The sequence below is a fragment of the Lontra canadensis genome, unplaced genomic scaffold (assembly GCF_010015895.1).
Source record: "Lontra canadensis isolate GAN:19392208 unplaced genomic scaffold, GSC_riverotter_1.0 scaffold78, whole genome shotgun sequence".
NCBI classification, from domain to species: Eukaryota; Metazoa; Chordata; class Mammalia; order Carnivora; family Mustelidae; genus Lontra; species Lontra canadensis.
This window is the reverse complement of record NW_022631072.1, coordinates 1,352,379-1,370,379: the sequence shown is the minus strand read 5'-3', so window position 1 is coordinate 1,370,379 and position 18,001 is coordinate 1,352,379. Positions and strand designations below refer to the sequence as shown.

Genomic DNA, 18,001 nt, shown 5'->3' with positions numbered 1-18,001 from the left:
CGCTACCTTTGTTGTTGCCCAGTGACTGCCCAGCCTACTGTGATAGCATTGCACTGTTATACTCTCCTTATTGCTGTATTATTTTTCTGTGCTCTAGTACCTGACAAGACCCTCTCTCTCTGTTTTCTTTTTCCAAACTTTTTTGATCCATATCATCCTTTTTGTCTAAAAATTTAGCCATCATGTTCTCTGGTTCCAAAGATTTTTGAAGAATTTGGTATGAAAAAAAAATCATTCTTGGTAAATGCTAGAAAAATTAATACTTTTAAACTGAGTCTTTGGAAATGCATGCCCTTTATTTGCACCCTCCATTTTGTCAAAGCCAACATCTTTATTTTCATATACAAATTTAAGTTTCACATTCCCATTCAACAAAAGTAACTTATACTTTCAGCAATATGAGAAATTTTATTTGTCTTGCTGACTACTATACCCCAGTATGTAGCATAACATACTAAAGGATCTCATAAACTTAATAAATGAAAGAGGTATAGTCAAGAGAACACATTAAAACTTGTACATATGTCTGCAACTAAAGGTAAATATGTAAATGTGGACAATAATATGAAGGGAATATATACAAATTAAAATAATTGTTATAAGGGTGGTCAGGTATTTTCCTGGTTTGAGGAAGAACTGCACATCCCACCCACCTCCAAAATAACTTCAATAATGGAACTAGATGTTTCGTTTGTTGGCTTTTTAAATTTACCCTGGGATACAAAAGCTGATATATAAAAGTCCTACTACTACGATAGCAATCCTCTACATAATAGCCTATTATTTTATACACTAATTATAATGTGTTTATGTTAGACACTCTAATAATTACATTTGATATTATGAAAACTCTTCTATAAAAACCCTCTTAAGAGAAAATACTCTAACAATATACAACTAAAAACACAGGACTCTAAGTTGATGGGAAAGCCAACCAACCATGCCAGAACATGTCAGCTGGTTCAAAAAAGCTCTGTGATTTCACGTTAAGTTATCATATATTTGCTTTTTTTTATTGCCTTCTCAAAAAAGCACTGAGACTTCCAAAACACAGCAAGTAGTATGAGAAGTTTCACATAAAAATACAGTCACTTCAGGGCGCCTGGGTGGCTCAGTGGGTTAAAGCCTCTGCCTTCGGCTCGGGTCATGATCCCAGGTCCTGGGATCGAGCCCCGCATCGGGCTCTCTGCACGGCAGGGAGCCTGCTTCCCTTCCTCTCTCTCTGCCTGCCTCTCTGCCTACTTGTGATCTCTCTGTCAAATAAATAAATAAAATCTTTAAAAAAAATAAAATAAAATAAAAATAAAAATACAGTCACTTCTGAGAGGAAATGAACTCAGCTACCAGGACACTGATGGAACTGTTAATGCAAATCCCAAACAAAATAAAATCTTACTTTTCTGAGATCAGTTTAAAACAAAAAAATCTATTTTTCTCATTGTGGTATTATTTATTCTGCTTTTGTAAAAGATGTTACTTTACCTTTAACAAGTTTGGGGCTTGTTAATGTCAACATCCCAGCATGCCCTGACAGATCAAGGCCACTAGCAAGCCATACTGGTCCACACAGAATGTCTTCTTTATGATCTTCTAAAAATGGACATAATCTAAGACCTAAAAAGAAAAAATATGTATTTTCTTTTAAATTAGTTTATAATTTAAAAATATGAAATAAGCAAATATCCATCCCATACAACCACACAAAATACCATACTTAGAATGTGTTCAAATAAGAATTCACTATCATACTAAGGAACTATAATCAAAGATCTGATATATTTTCAAATATCTGATATATGTTGCTTTCCATTCCCATATTATTTACATTCACCTTGATCATCAAAAAATATACAACCATGACATGATTTTAAATCCCAAGATATTAAAAAAAAAAAATGCGAGTATTAGCGCAGCTGTGTTCAGAAAGATGAGCTGGAAGTTAAAGCATATTGCCAAAGCAGAATTATAGGTTATTTTTTAATTGTGTTTTTAAAACCAAGTTTTTGCAAGCCATAAAGAAATCTCTGCCCAACACGATGCATTTGGATCACTACTCCTCTTACTGTCACGGACAACAGCTCTATAATTTCACTCACACTGTGATTCCTCTACATCCATGTGCTGCATTTCTTCATTCAAATCAACCAGGGACGGTTTCCCATTTTGTTCCACTTCAATGTTAAGAGCTGGAGACAAAGGAAAGGTGATCTGCCTATCTACTGCTGTTTCTAGAGGATAAAAATATTAGTAAACTTAATTTTGCTTAATATCAATAATTTATGTGCCTGAAATTCTAAAATTTTCTGTTAAATTGGGAACTACTGTGATTTTTATCACAGATGCTACGAAATGGTTGTCAGAAGAAAAAAAAAATTAGATTCCTTTAATCATTTCATACACTCCTCTGTCTTTAAATGGTACTAAATATTCACCTGAGAAATAATTTGCTGGCAACTAAACTAGAAGTTCTTACCCTAGACTGCAGAGTATAAGCACCTGCAAAATTTTTAAAATACCAATGTCTAAGCCCTAGGCCCAATTAAATCAGAATCTGCCATGATTCAAAAGAATGGACCACACACACAAACACACACATATACACAAATACATATAACTGTGTTTTGAAAACAAGAAATTTTTCAGGTTTCACTGTTTCTGTTCCCTGATATAAAGCAGCCATTTTACTCTGAAGTTATCCCCAGCCTTTTAAATTAAGCTCTTAAGGAGAAAACACTGATGAGTATGTCTAGCTCGCAACATACTAAATGTATACAATCTATTTAAATAACTCGGTATTATCAAATTCTGAACTTGTAAGAAAAGTAAATAAAGTTGGGTGTATTTCTGGGTGTGTTTCTGTACTACATGAAAGGCTGGGTTTTACCAATGATCTTAAAAGAATATGTGACTTCCATTAACAAAGTTCTTTTCCCAGTCAAGTCTCTGCTTAGGAGAGCTTCTTATGAAGAAAATGTGTATGTCTAGGAATGATGAGAGTGAAACTAATTCAAAAGAGAACCAACTGAATTTCCTAAATAGCAAAATTAAATTACTCCAGTTTATGCAATTCTATACAATACTGAGCTACTGAAACCTCTAAAATACTCTAGAATTAACTCTTCTAAGTAAAACTACCAAAAGTAGAGCAAAGAAGTATAAGGGTGGAGGAGAAAGTGGAGAGGAGGGGGGAGGCAAGGGAGGGACATGAAACCTTGACAGTTAAGTTGGAAAATTAGTTTTTTAAAATCAATTGCAAAATCTTCAAATATAAATTTTGATTCATTCTTACCATTGACTTTCCCTAAGCCCGGAGCTTTATTTTTCAGCAGTGTCACTTGTATCTGTGGAATATTGGTGATGTTTGAGTTCAAAACAAATTTGAAGTCCACATGTCCAACCATACAAGCTTTAGGTAGAACCAATTCAAATACATGTTCATCCCAGCTGTTGCTGTCAAGTAAGGGGGAAAATGCTAAATACAGCAAAAGTCTTTCTTTGGCCAAAACCACATTATCCTTAATAACACTTTTCATACTCTGATTTGTAGCCTCCTACAAAATTCAATGCTTCTCAATGGGATCAGCTTCCAAAAGAGAGGTTAAACTTAGGGCAATAACTGATCTTACCTTAGAAATCTATCTTGGGAACTGAACATTCCAATAAATGCTGTTCCTTATATGAGGGACTATTAGCATGATTATCTGCAGATTCCTGAGCCCTAGCCCAAACCTAGGAGTGGGATCCTAGGAATCTGCATTTTAAAGTAAGAACTTCTATTTCTTAAACATGTCTATTCTGATTTTAAATTCTATGTAAAGGTAGAAAAATATCTCCAAACCATACTCCACTAATTTCCAGACTCATTCAAATGTTTACCAGACAGGGTGCCTGGGTGGTCAGTCGCTGGGCGTCTGCCTTCAGCTTGGGTGGTGATCCCAGGGTTCTGGGATCCAGCCCTGCATCAGGCTCCCTGCTCAGTGGGAAGCCTGCTTTCCCTCTCCAACCCCTCCTGCTTGTGTTCCTGGTCTCACCATCTCTATCAAATGAATAAATAAAATCTCTTTAAAACAGGTCTACCAGAGGGACACCTGGGTGGCTCAGTGTGTTAAAGCCTCTGCCTTCGGCTCGGGTCGTGATCCCAGGGTCCTGGGATCGAGCCCCGCGTCGGACTCTCTGCTCGGTGGGGAGCATGCTTCCCCACCCCCTGCCTGCCTCTCTGCCTGCTTGTGATCTCTGTCTGTCAAATGAATAAATAAAATCTTTAAAAAAAAAAAAAAAAAGTCAGGACGCCTGGGTGGCTCAGTTGGTTGGATGACTGCCTTCGGCTCAGGTCATGATCCTGGAGTCCTGGGATTGAGTCCCGCATCGGGCTCCCAGCTCCACGGGGAGTCTGCTTCTCTCTGTGACCTTCTCCTTGCTCGTGCTCTCTCTCACTCTCTCTCAAATAAATAAATAAAATCTTTAAAAAAAAAAAAAAAGTCTACCAGACATCTCCAATTTATCATAAGCCAAACTTAATTGCCCACTCCCATCTCAGTAAACAGAAACTCTTATTTTCTTCAGTCAGCTCAATCCAAAACCTTAGTCATCCTTGACTCTTCTCATGCCAGATGTTCAATACATCAGCATATACTATTCTTTCTACTCTAAATTACATCCAGAATCTGACCACTCTTTTCACTACCTCCAACAACTGACATCACAGTCCAAACTATCATCAACAAACTGTAATAGTATCCAAACTAGAACTCTCACTTCTATCACTGTCCTCCAACACATACAACCACTCATCATCTATTATCATCACAGTAGTCCTACTGTAGCCTTCTAATATATAAAATTATTCCTGTATCCAAAACCCTTTAATATTTTCCTAATCTTATGCCACATAAAAATCTCACTATGGCCTATAAAGACACTTGTCCTCTGGTGATCAGCTACCTCTTTTTATCTGGCCTCCTCCCACTCTCCCTTGGCCTTGCCCACTCCAGCAACACTGGTTTTCTTGCTCTCGCCAGAAATCATAAAACATCCTCCTCAGGGTCTTTGTACTTATTATTACCTCAGAATTAATGTCTTCATGGAGGGCTTCCTGGCCCCTTACATAGAAAGTACCATACTGGGGCACCGGATGGCTCAGTCGGTTAAGCATCTGCTTTTGGCTCAGGTTGTGATCCCCAGGTCCTAGGATTGAGCCCTGTGTCAGGCTCCTTGCTCAGCGGGGAGTCTGCTTCTCCCTCTGCCCCTACCCATGCTCATGCTTGCTCTCTCTTTTTCTCTCTCTCAAATAAATAAATAAAATCTTAAAAGTATCATACACATTTTCTCTTTGTCTCACCCTTGCACACAGGTACATACCCAGCAACTATTCTGACACCATATTGTTTGATCATATTTCATAACTTTTATGACTATGTGGCATACTAGAGATTGATTGGCTTACTGTCTTTCTATCCCCAAAGTACTGTAAATTCCAGTGACAGTTATATTACTAGTGCCTACAGGTGCCTGCACAAAACAACCATTTAAATATCTGTAAAGCGGTGCCTGGTTGGCTCAGTCAGTTAAGTGTCTGCCTTCAGCTCAGATCAAGATCCCAGGGTCCTGGAATCAAACCCCACATTTGGCTCCCTGCTCAGTGTGGAGCCTGCTTCTCTCTCTGCCCCTTCCCCTGCTTATGCTTTCTATCAAATAAGTAAAATCTTAAAACAAAACAAAACAAAACAAAAAAAAACAACTAAAACGCCGGGGTGGCTCAACAGTTAAGCATCTACTTTCGGCTCAGGTCATGATCTCAGGGTTCTGGGATCGAGTCCCACATTGGGCTCCTCCCTCAGGAGGTCATCTGCTCCTCCCTCTGTCTGCGGCTCCCCCCTCCCTCTCTCTGGGGTGGGGAGTGCCTCTGCCTGCCACTCTGCCGGCCTGTGCACGCGCTCTCGCTCTCTCTCTCTCTCTGACAAATAAATGAATAAATAAAATCTTTTAAAGTCAAAGACACTCTCTCTTAAATAAATAAATAAAATCTTAAAAAACAACAACAACAAAATAGGAGGGTGGGATAATTAGGGGATGGACATTAAGGAAGGCATGTGATGTGATAAGCACTGCTATCATAGAAGACTGAGGAATCACTGAACTCAACCTCTGAAATTAATAACACTCTATATTAATTCAATTTAAATTTTAAAAATAAAAATAAAAATAAATAAATAAATGTCTGTTAAATGAACCAGTGGGCTGAATGCCCAAACTAACTGCAATGGCAGGTTATTCTATTTTATCCTACAACTAAGAATACAGAAATCTCCAAAATTGAGGTGACAAACAGTGATTAATATGCAAAGTTAAGAGAAACAATACTATATCTAAGAATTCTACGTTGTTTCTAACAAATACATAACATGGACTTAAAATCAAATACCTTAGAAGAATATCTTACCTGTCAGTCTGTAGTTTCCAAGTTCTAGTATGCTGAGCAGCATCTCCATGGTGTTGCTGATGCAAGTGTTGAGGATGCCTCCTTTGCTGCTGTTCTTGTTGAACTTCTACCCAGCATGGAGGAACAGTAGCTGAAAACCGTGGAGTTAAAGTCTCAAAGCGCGTTAGCTCCACTAGAGACGTCAAGATGTCAAGGGTGAATGGCTGGTCCACCAATAAATCAACTCCTTAACAACAGTGAATACAGAATTTGAAACAGGTTTTAAAAATTAGTTTTAATTCATGTTTTCTGTCTTGTCAATTATAATACTTGCCAAATATCCTGAGAGTTATTAATATGAGCTCAGATATCCATATACAAATAAAGTAACTAGCACTAACTACATAACGGGCATAATAAAAAGCCATCTTAAATATTTTAAATTATAGAGAGGGTACTCCTTACTGGAGAAACCCAAACTCAACTTGTTAGAAGAGCCCTGGCTGGGCTCTAACCAACCCAAAGTTAATAAGAGAAATGAAAGCAGTACTGAAATGCAATCCAAATCTGTATCAAATTAGCAAGTAACTTTTAGACTTTATCATTTACAAAACAAAATACTAAACATCATTAAGTATATAGCACCTGCCCTTTTTTACTTTATATAAAAAATTTTTTTAAAGTCAAAGCTATACTGGGATGCCTGGGTGGCGGTTAAGCGTCTGCCTTTGGCTCAGGTCATGATCCCAAGGTTCTGGGATCGAGTCCTATATCGGGCTCCTTGCTTGGCAGGGAGCCTGCTTCTCTCTCTGCCTCTGCCTGCCACTCTGCCGGCCTGTGCACGCGCTCTCGCTCTCTCTCTCTCTCTGACAAATAAATGAATAAATAAAATCTTTTAAAGTCAAAGCTATACTGATGGCAGATAAATACATACAGAACCAAAAGCTTCACCAATACTTTTTCCTACTTTTGTGATAGTTAAGAATATTTTGTAGGCATACCAATATTAAAAGAGTAACAATCTACTTCAGAGAGATTAGTTTTCTCTTAAAATGTGCTCACATCTATGAAATTTCTAACATTAGAAAAAGGCTGTTGTGCTTGTTCCAATAATAAAAATAAATTTTTAAAAAGATTAAAATATGAAATCTGATAGGTTAAGAATATTTTCAAAGAAAATTTATACTAAGTTATATCAAATTAAAAGTATATTTCAAACCACATTCCTCTTCTCAAAGCTTAGAGCTTTTTAAATCAGACTGAAACTGTTAAATACTGTTTGTAAACATGAACTGTATGTCAATATCCCTTCTTTATATTATTTTCTTCCTTACAATCTAATTCATCTTTTCTCAATAGTATTTATGGACTATATCTGAAAATTCTCGGGGCTCCTGGGTGGCTTAGTCAGTTAGCTTCTGCCTTTGGCTCAGGTCGTGATCAAGGGGTCTTGGGATCAAGCCCAACGTCAGGCTCCCCATTTGGCAGCGAATAGGCTTCTCTCTCTCCCTGTGCTCCTCCCCTTGCTCATGTTCTCTCTGTCTCTCTCTCAAATAAATAAATTTTAAAAATCTTAACAAATTTCTTTTCCATTATAACAGTAACCTATAAAATAAGAAACATCCAGTATATTAGCTTTTTAAACCAAACTGTATAGTTAATCAAGACAATCAAGTCTTGACTTATTGTAGCATGAGACATGAGTCAGTTTATCTCAACCAGGGGGACAATCTTGCCTTCCAAGGGCTACCTGGAAGGAGGTAATTGTCTGTGCTACTGTAGTCTAGTAGACAGAAGCCAGAGATGCTGCTAATACAGCCCAGGACAGTCTTCCCACAACACAGAATTATCTAGCCCAAAATGGCAATAATGGTGCTGACGCTGAAAAATCCTGGCATGTAAGATAGCACAGATTATACTGACAGTCACTCAAGTTAGCATGTATTATACTAGTAATCATTAAAAAGGTTTGCCTCTGGTGCAAAGAAAAATGATCAAATACCCACATATTAAGTGTCCATAAAAATCAAATACCAACTTTACATATTATTTCTATTTGGAAGACATCTGAGTTCAAACACACTTTGCATTACAGATTAACCCTTTTTTTTTTTAAAGATTTTATTTATTTATTTGACAGAGACAGATCACAAGAAGGCAGAGAGGCAGCCAGAGAAAGAGGAAGGGAAGCAGGCTCCCCACTGAGGACCCTGGGATCATGACCTGAGCCGAAGGCAGAGGCTTTAACCCACTGAGCCACCCAGGCACCACCTCTGGATTTATTAACCTTTTAATTGCTAGATTTAGGTAACAAAATGAATTAAGGACTAAGTAAAACATAAGAGCACTGTGGAAGCACAAAAGGACTAACTACAATCATAAAGCACAGGGAAGAGAGCTGAGGGTAACATGTAAAGAGCATGAAAACGGGATTATACACTCAAGAAATCATGCAAAGTTTATTGTAACAAACACTGAGAAGAAAACTAGAGTTAGTTCATAAAAGTCCAAGATTTAAGAGGAGTGATATGTTAACTATTACTTCTGAAAAAGTAGTTCTGGAGGGCACTACAGAAACACAGAGAAGAGGCAAAAACAACATACAAAAACAAACCTAACTAACGATGCACAATGGGGCAATGAGGATCTGAATATATTACCCCAGGGAGAGAGTATTTTTCCAGCTTTTCAATTCCAGTAGTAATATCAGTAGTAACAGCCACTGCACTGACCTTATATTTATTTAGTCAATTACCCTCTTTTTCTTTTTTTAAAAGATTTTATTTATTTTTATTTATTATTTTTTATTTATTTTTATTTATTTATCTGACAGAGAGACAGGGAGAGAGGGAACACAGGCAGGGGGGACTGAGAGAGGGAGAAGCAGGCCTCCCACCGAGCAGGGAACCCGATGCAGGGCTCGATCCCAGGGCCCTGGAACCACGACCTGACCGGAAAGCAAATGGCCAACAACTGAGCCACCCAGGCACCCCTCAGTTACCCTATTTCATGTTTTTTTTCCCTAACTAGACTAAAAGCCCATTAATGGCCAAAATAATGTTTCACCTCTTAGGTAACATCACCAATATCGGCCAACCTACCATAGGTCAAAAAAACATTTTTTATTTTAACTGTTCACAACAATTTGCGACTACTGAAAAAAAACAATGATAAATAATAAATAAAAACAAGCCAAGTGACAGAATGGCAACAAGTAAATGAACTCCCTCAACAAAGTAACCAAGAGTTGACTGTAAAAACTGAAAGAATGTTTAAGACTATTTAAGAAAGACTCAGAAAGCTTTAAATATCACAAGAATTTCCATTTTAAGATTTCATTTAAAAACTTAGTATCATACCTGAAATGCCAGGACTTGAAGGATTTGATAAAGGTTTGGAACCTTCTGAAGATGGTTCTATTCCTTTAGAAAGAGATCCATCCACTAGTATATCAGCTTCATCAATATCATCACAAGTTCCTCCAATTTGGAGAAAATGAAGCTCACCACCTATGGTGTAGTAAAATTTTATCAACATAGGTACACGGCATATGGATAAACATATAAATGCATACTACTTAAGAAACTCATTTATTTTAATATCACTCAACAGGCAGATAAACAGGGCTGCCAAAGTGACATTATCTTCCAGAATTTAGAATTTAAATTGACAAGGTATTACAAACTGAAAATTAAATTTAAAAAATGGCAAATACAGAAACATATGTGAAAACAGTTACTGACCTAGTACTAACTATGTGTAAGACACTATTTTAAATGCTTAAATTAATTCATTTAGTCTTCACAAAAACCTCTGAGGTAAGGACTATTATTGTGGCCACTTTACAGATGAGGAAACTGATGCACTAGCTAAATATCTCAGCAGTATCAAAAATGAACACAGATTCTTAATTTTTTGAAGCATTCACAATGAAATGAAATTAAACTGAAATTGTTTTTTTTTAATTTCTCACAGAAAAAAAAAGAAAGCAAAGTTAGCAAATATTTAAGATAAAAATCAATGGATAAAAGAATATTCTAAAAAAAGTATTTGGAGATTCACTTTCAATATGACAGAATAAGGAAGATGACAACTCCTCTTCCTGAAAAGCAACTATAAAGCCAGACAAAATGATCATTCAACCAGGGTGGGGCAAGCAATGAAAACCAGCAGAAGGGATGCTACTGCCAGAGGGGGCCCAACGGATTTGGACAGCCATCAGCTGAAAGGGCTCAGAGGCAACAAAAATGAAGTGCATCCTAAAGACATGACCCTGCCCTTAATACAAAGTTAAAAGAAGTGAAAGAAACATAAGGGGTTTGGTAAACTCTCCACATAATCCACAATGATCAGAAGTTGTACATATGTATTACAAAACCAGATGGGGCCCAAGCCATCCACACATTCCTAGTCAACTAAGCCTCATGCATATGCATAAGAGTTGTAAGAGGGCATGACAGAAAATAAAAATAAAGCAAATAAAAGCCAGGACACACGTGAATACAGCCTTTATGGTGAAGTTACTTGGGCATAATCACTTATCAAAATCTTTGGCTGAATATTAAGCTAAGCTAACTGGACAAAGAGGCAACAAATAAGAAACAAGTTTAAAAATTAAAACCTCCGGGGGCAAGGGGGAGATGACTGGAGACATCAGTGACTGCACACTGCAAAACAAACAGATTTCACAGATATAGTCCTGAGGGGTTACCAAACAAACAAAGCAACAACAATCTCCAAAGAGGGGAAATCAGAATTCAGAATTCTGCAATGTTATTTAAAATGTCCAGTATTAAATTAAAAATTATAAGACATCTGAAGAAAGTTTGACCCATGCTTAAGGAAAACAAAATCACTGAGCAATATCTCTGAGTTCCCAAGATTTAGGTTTGGCAGACAAGAACTTCAAAGAAGCTACTGTATTTTTATAGAATAAAAGGAAATCAGGTATGGAGAATTAAAAGAAAAAATGGTGGAAATGACTCAACAAGTAAAGAATCTCAACCAAAAACCAAATTATTTTAAAGAACAAAGGGAAATTCTGGAGTTGAAACATAAAATAGCTGAAACAAAAAGTTCATTATATAGGTTCAAAGTAGATTTGAGACGGCAGTAGAAGGAATCAGTAAAATAAAAATAGAGCATAAGAAATTAACCAATCTAAAGAAAAGATAAAGATCTTTTAAAATGAAAAGCATCTCAGAGACCTATGGGACAGGTCAAGTATAAGAGCATACATGTAATGGGAATTCCAGAAAAAGAGAGCAGAAAAGGCAAAGAAAAAAAAACTGATGAAATAATGGACAAGAACTTTCCAAATCTGAAGAAAAACACTACACTGCAAATTCAATCAATTCAATAAACCTCAAGTAGGATATATACAATAAGATTCACAGGTACATATGCTGTTTGAAAGTCAGTAAGAAAACCTCAAATGCAACAAGTTAAAAATGACTCATCAGATCTAATAACCATGATATAAATTAAGAGTGGACTTACCAGAAACAATGAGGCCAAAGGAAACTGAATGAGATGTGAAGAAATAGTCAACTAATAATTCTATACACAGTATTATTCTTCAAAAATGAAAGTGAAACAGAGATGTTTCAGGATAAACAGCATCTTTCACTAGGAGATCTGCCTTGTAATAAGTACTAAAGAAAGGCCTTCATGATGAAAGAAAGCACTACCAAATTCTCTCTCTCTCTCTCTCTCACACACACACACACACACACACACACACACACACACACACACACAACCAGAAATGAGTGCTTAGGTGATGAAATGAGTAAATTAGATGGACATTATATATTTTATCTCATTTCTTTGTCAACTTTTTTAAAAGACAAAGATTGTATAAAACAACTCTTTTTCGTTGGGTTTATAACTTATCTAAATGCAACATCTAAGACAATGGTAGCACAAAAGACCAGAAGAAAAAAGATTAGAGCAAAGTATATTTTACTGGTAAATTAGTATTATTCTAAAGTAGTCTGTGACAGATTAAATCACTAAGAACAGAATTCCAAAAAAAATATTAAAAAAATATATATACCAACAAAGGCTCCAGTAATGTCACACCAAATGGCGGAGTAGGAAGTTCTAGGTAGGAAGCTCTAGATGTTAGCTACTGACCTAGAAAGTGACTGATATCAACTATTTCAGAACTCTGGAACCTAACAATAAACAGTAACCAGAGGATGCTTGATAAAGGGAAAGGCTACTGATCTTTCATGAAAGTGGCCTGCAGGAAGCAGCTGCCATCCCCCATTCCTCAGCCCTGAGCCAGCTGTGGGGAAAGTGGCCCATATTTCTGGAGCTGCTGGCTGGTGGCACAGTGGCCAGAAGGGAGCTTATTTCCTTGTTTGACAAGGAAACAAGTGTATGTATATTCTATTTCCAAACTTTCATCAAACATAACTGCATCAAATCTACCTTTAGTATATTGTTAATACCATTTGAAATTAACATTTATTATAGATTTTTATCAAAATGCTCAATGATTCTCCATGAGAAAAGGAGTTTTATCCTATTTGAATACACTCTTACAACATCATGGAAAGGTCATGCCCTTTTGGGTCAGAGTCTGTAATCCTTTTTTTAAAATTTTACAACTGGGGCGCCTGGGTGGCTCAGTGGGTTAAAGCCTCTGCCTTCGGCTTGGGTCATGATCCCAGGGTCCTGGGATAGAGACCCGTGTCCGGGGCTCTCTGCTCAGCGGCAAGCCTGCTTCCTCCTCTCTCTCTGGCTGCCTCTCTGCCTGCCTACTTGTGATTTCTGTCAAATAAATAAAAATAAGATCTTAAAAAAAAAATTTTTTTTACAACTACTTTTTTGGACTGTCAAATATACATGATATAACATCAAGTTTTCTTTCCTCTTTTTAGTTACTAATCTCATCTTTTCAAATCTATCTTGATCAGTCAATCCTTGAAGAACTAGGGGATAATTTTCAAAGTGCTTAACTTCTCGGGCTTTTTCTTATCCTTTGATCCATCTGGATAAATTCCCTATCTAGGAAAAGTTCCTAGAACTTTTCTTCTGTTGTCCAAACTCCAAGAATACATTAATCTATTTAAATACTACTTCTCTATCTCACAAAAGCATATCTCATCAAACAATTAAAACCATTAACCCCTGACTGTACTTCTGGAAAACACTCGTATCATACACAGATGTACCCTGGGGCTAGGTCACTCAGGTTCCAAATCTACCTCCAATCTGGATGGCCTATGGCATATTAAACTGTTTTCGTTTTTTAAATCTTTCACATTAAAACATTCTTTAAAACTCAATGTATCACTCTTCTTTTTTCTTTTTCTAAGTGGGTTCCATTACTTTTTTTTTTTTTTTAAGTGGGCTCTACACCCAGCATGGGCTTGAACTCATGACCCTGAAATCAAGACCAGAGCTAAGACCAAGAGTCAGAGGCTTAACCAACTGAACCACCCAGGTACCCCTGCAAGTCTTACGCTTTTGTTACATTCTGGCAGTATAATTTATGCACCGTGACAACAGATCCCCAGGTATGAATGCTGACTCTGTCATTCGTTAGCTCTGTGACTTAGGCAAGTTACTTAACCTCTCCTTCCCTCAGTTTCCTTATCTGTAAAATGAACACAATAATAGTATACACCGCATAAAGTTGGCATGATGACTAAACGAACTATGAGAACTGAAGCTCTCACAACAGTGAACAGGCACATACATGATCGAAAACTTCAAAATCATCCTTCACACCATAGTATTTTAATGGTTTTTCTAAACTTTATCAACTCTAAATCAAAGTTTAATTAGCCTGAAGTTATTCTGCATTGCTCGTTTTTAAATTTTAATTTAATTAACTTTAAATTAATTTTAAATTTGGGTTTTGATGTTATTTGAAGATGTTTCTTCCCTTTATTTCACTAGATGTATTCCAATGAAGGCCGTCTGAACCACTACATTCACCACTACCCTTCCTGGCCAAACTCTTGCAATTTTAAAGTGAGGAAAAACTCCGGTTAATTCCTCCCAAGAACCACAAATGAGATGTATGACTCTCCTCACACCCAGTTCTTCTCCTAACCAGTGGCTATAGTTACCTGGTCTTCAAATATCTCCCGGCCCTAACTCCTACTAAACTATCAATAAGACTATTCATGTTGCCTGACATTGTCAGTAATCCTTTTCAAAAACTGCTTTATTTTTCCAACTTAAAATATATAATAAGAAAAGTAGAGGGAAAAAATGCACACCATGTGTTACTCTGTATGGGGCCTCAGATGTTGCAAAGCTGACTCAACCATTAGCCAAAGGTCAGGAGTAAATCAACAAAAAATTTTATTTGGTAAAACTAGTATCATTCGCTAAATAATTTTCTTTCAGGAGGAAGTAATGATCAGTATATATATTCTGTGCCCAAAATGTTACATACATTATTTCATTTCATTCTAAGAAGCCTGGTAACAGGCCTTCTTATCCTCATGTATAAATAAACAAAGGTTTACTGAGTTTAAAGTAACTTGCCCAAGGCCACAAATTTGAGCAGATGCAGAGTCAGGACTCACAGAAACAACAGCAGGTTATTTTCTTGAGGTTAAAGCAGAGAAGATACTTTCTGAGAGACTTATTAACTTATTTACAATTAGAATCCTTACCTAGGGCAGTAGAAAAAAGTTTTAAAAAGTTAAAACAGTAGAAAGATTTACCGCTTCATTATAAAAAAAATAATAAATTTCTCTCCATCTATATGGTTCTAAAATTCATACTAGATATGCATATAAATGAATGCCATATATACTGATTTTATAAGATTTGTAGGAGACCCAAACAAACCAACAGCTTACCTTTGGTGCATGCACACAGCCTGTCTGTGCCCGAGCAGTAAATGACAGAAACAAATGTGTCCTGTTCCTCAGTGCCCTCCTTTTTGGGAGGTTCCACTTTGGCCAAAATTTCAAAGTTTGAAAGATCTAATATTTTTACATATCCTCCCTGAGTGGTTATTACCAGGTGTCCAAGAGTAGAAATATCAGCCTTTTTTTCTCTTTCAATGCCATTCTTTGAGGTTAACTGCATTTCCTCAACAGGCTCCTCACAGTCATCTTCCCGATTATCCAATATATCTGGTGGAAGCAAAATGAGCGAGGTAATTGTGTCCTGGGGGTCTTTGATATGTTGGATTTTTATTGGCTCCTCTTCTAAAGTCACTATCCGAGTGGCATAATTCATTTTATAAAGTATTAAATATCCACCACTAACATTCCTCTGCTCAGGCTGAATTATCAAAGGAGTTTGTACATCTGCTGGTGATTCATGTTGGATTACACTAATATTTGCACCATTCACTACAGCAAGATTTGATTCCAGCTCACCTTTCCGTCTATTACATAGTGCAGAGTTTAATTTATTTAAATTATTCAAGGCCTCTACTTGATTTATTGCACTCAAGGATTCAACAGGGCATGTCCGCAGTCCTACCAACAAATGAATTCCATCAGCACAAGGAGTTAGGGAGTCTATACAAAGATTCTCCTCCTCTGCAAACTTTGGCAGCCTTAAGCACTGAACCAAAGTCCCAGGCTTGGGAAACACAGAGTTCCACTTCTCAGAATCTGGAGAGGTAAGGTTGGCCGCTGCGTCTGCAAATTGCTGAATGTAAGTCACAGGAGGATCCTGCAACAACAACTGCTCCTGACTGTCCAGCTCCATTTCAATGATCTGGGGAACTGTGAAACCATCATCATGCAAACTTTTGCTCATTATATTGTTCATCTGTGAAAATATTTTTCCTGCTTTCTCATCAGATTCCTTGATGCTATAAAGAAGCAAAATAGGTAAAGTCCTCCTTACCAGAGGAGAATTTAATTCTGAGTTAGTGCAGGATTCATTGTCAGTTGACCCTTGTTCTGATATACTTTCACCCTGAGTTCTGCTTAAACCATCCAGTGACCTGTGAGAATTACTACTAATGGGTGAGGTAGCGGGAGATTTATATGTTAATAAACCTCCTGCTAATAAACATGGAAAGGGAATGTTGTGTTGTTCCTGGTGCTTTTCCTTTGTCTTTTCACTCTTAGAGTTTGTTAAGCAAGGATTTGCCCCAAGTTCTTCAAGATCCTTAACAGTGTCTTCAAGCACATTTGCCACAATCTCCCACTGAAGTTTCTCAGGCTGCTGCAGAATGCTGAGTGCTGTTATATCAAGGCTCACTTCCATGGCTTCCTTCTGGGACGTATGCCCTTTGAAAAGGAACAATATTCATCAGAATTGGCCTCGAGAGTGGCAAGACACAAATCTTTAGCATAATGCTTTCGTTAATTTCCTTTTCTTACTCATCCAATCAGTTAGTGCATTATAGTTACATCAGTGGAAGAATTTAAAGAATATTAAAGGGAAGTTAATGAAATCTAAGATAAATCTACTCAGAAAAACCACTGAGGTATTCAAGAGAATCAAAATCATTTTCATTTCAGAATATATTCTCCTGGAACTTTATGAGCAACGTACCCCCACCCTTTTAAATTTATGAGAAAGATTAAAGAATGAAGACATTATTAGTATAAAATAACAGGATTTCTGTCCTTCCATTCTAAACCAAAAAACACTCAATACCATTAAAACTGTCACTTACGCACTTTATTGAATATCCATGAAACATGATTATAGTGTCAGTTCCCTACCTTATACCATTTAGAAGTAGTCATACCATGCTCTCCTCTCTCCTACCCCACCATACTAATTATCAGTTGATTATCATAGTACACAATGTAATCTTAACCTCAGCTTAGAAAAAAATTATAACCAGGAAGGAAAAATTCCCCAAATCTGCCATTTTAAAGTGAAGCAGAAAGTGTCTTCTGCATTACCTGCTAATTTATAGCTCATTTAAAGTGAACTACATTACCCCTTAATGACCTTCTCTCCATTGTGTGCTGTCCCCTTACAAAGAGTACAAAAGTCATTTCTCAGTCTCAACGCTTGAAACATGCTATGTCTGTCTACACAAAACCCTGCAACAGATGTCACTCAACCCCTAAGCCAAGTACAATCTCTTGATATTGAACTGAAAGTCTGAACCGATTTGTGTCTTTCTCAATAGCAATAAATCCTATCAGTCACAACAACATTATTAGCAACAATGTCTAAGTATTTCTTATGGAAAAAAAAAAAATTGGAATTGGCTTTATAGTTTAGGTAAGAAAAATATAGAAGAGTAAAGGAAATAAATATAACTCGACAATTGCATGGAAGTTTGAAAGGTGCCCAAGTAACATAAAACTGAGATTCATGGAACGTCATACATGGAACACGTACTGAAAGTTCTATTCCCACCATTCTGTTAACTATTTCATTGAAATTAACTATTCATTTAAAATGCTCACTGACAGCCTTATTAGAATTTCCCATTTTTTGAGGATAATCTTCTCACTTGATATAATGTCGCTATTATGACCTAAAACTGAAACCATGTCTAGTTAAATGGAAGGAAACTGAAATTATAAGCTCAACAATTTAATCATTTAATGAAGCTGTTCATTTATGCAACCACTCATCTGGCTACATTCACATGCAGTCTGTCTGTGCTGCCATGCAAGA

The 18,001-nt window shown here is 36.8% G+C and overlaps 1 protein-coding gene across 9 annotated transcripts in view; it reads right to left on the bottom strand.

Moving 5' to 3' along the window:
- BIRC6 (baculoviral IAP repeat containing 6) overlaps positions 1–18,001 on the bottom strand; it is a 218,531-nt gene that overhangs the window by 144,806 nt on the left and 55,724 nt on the right. For 6 of the 9 annotated variants that reach the window (XR_004385497.1, XM_032881852.1, XM_032881858.1 and 3 more), the window contains exons 10-15: positions 15,250–16,644; positions 9,778–9,927; positions 6,440–6,665; positions 3,290–3,450; positions 2,097–2,228; positions 1,483–1,614 (exon numbers count right to left, since the gene is read on the bottom strand). Coding sequence is in view for 8 of the 9 variants with exons in the window: in XM_032881852.1 (XP_032737743.1) it covers positions 1,483–1,614; positions 2,097–2,228; positions 3,290–3,450; positions 6,440–6,665; positions 9,778–9,927; positions 15,250–16,644 (2,196 nt within the window). In the remaining variant the exon portion in view is untranslated. The remainder of the gene's footprint in view (positions 1–1,482; positions 1,615–2,096; positions 2,229–3,289; positions 3,451–6,439; positions 6,666–9,777; positions 9,928–15,249; positions 16,645–18,001) is intronic. The other 3 variants (XM_032881854.1, XM_032881853.1, XM_032881857.1) reach the window with 2 other exon arrangements.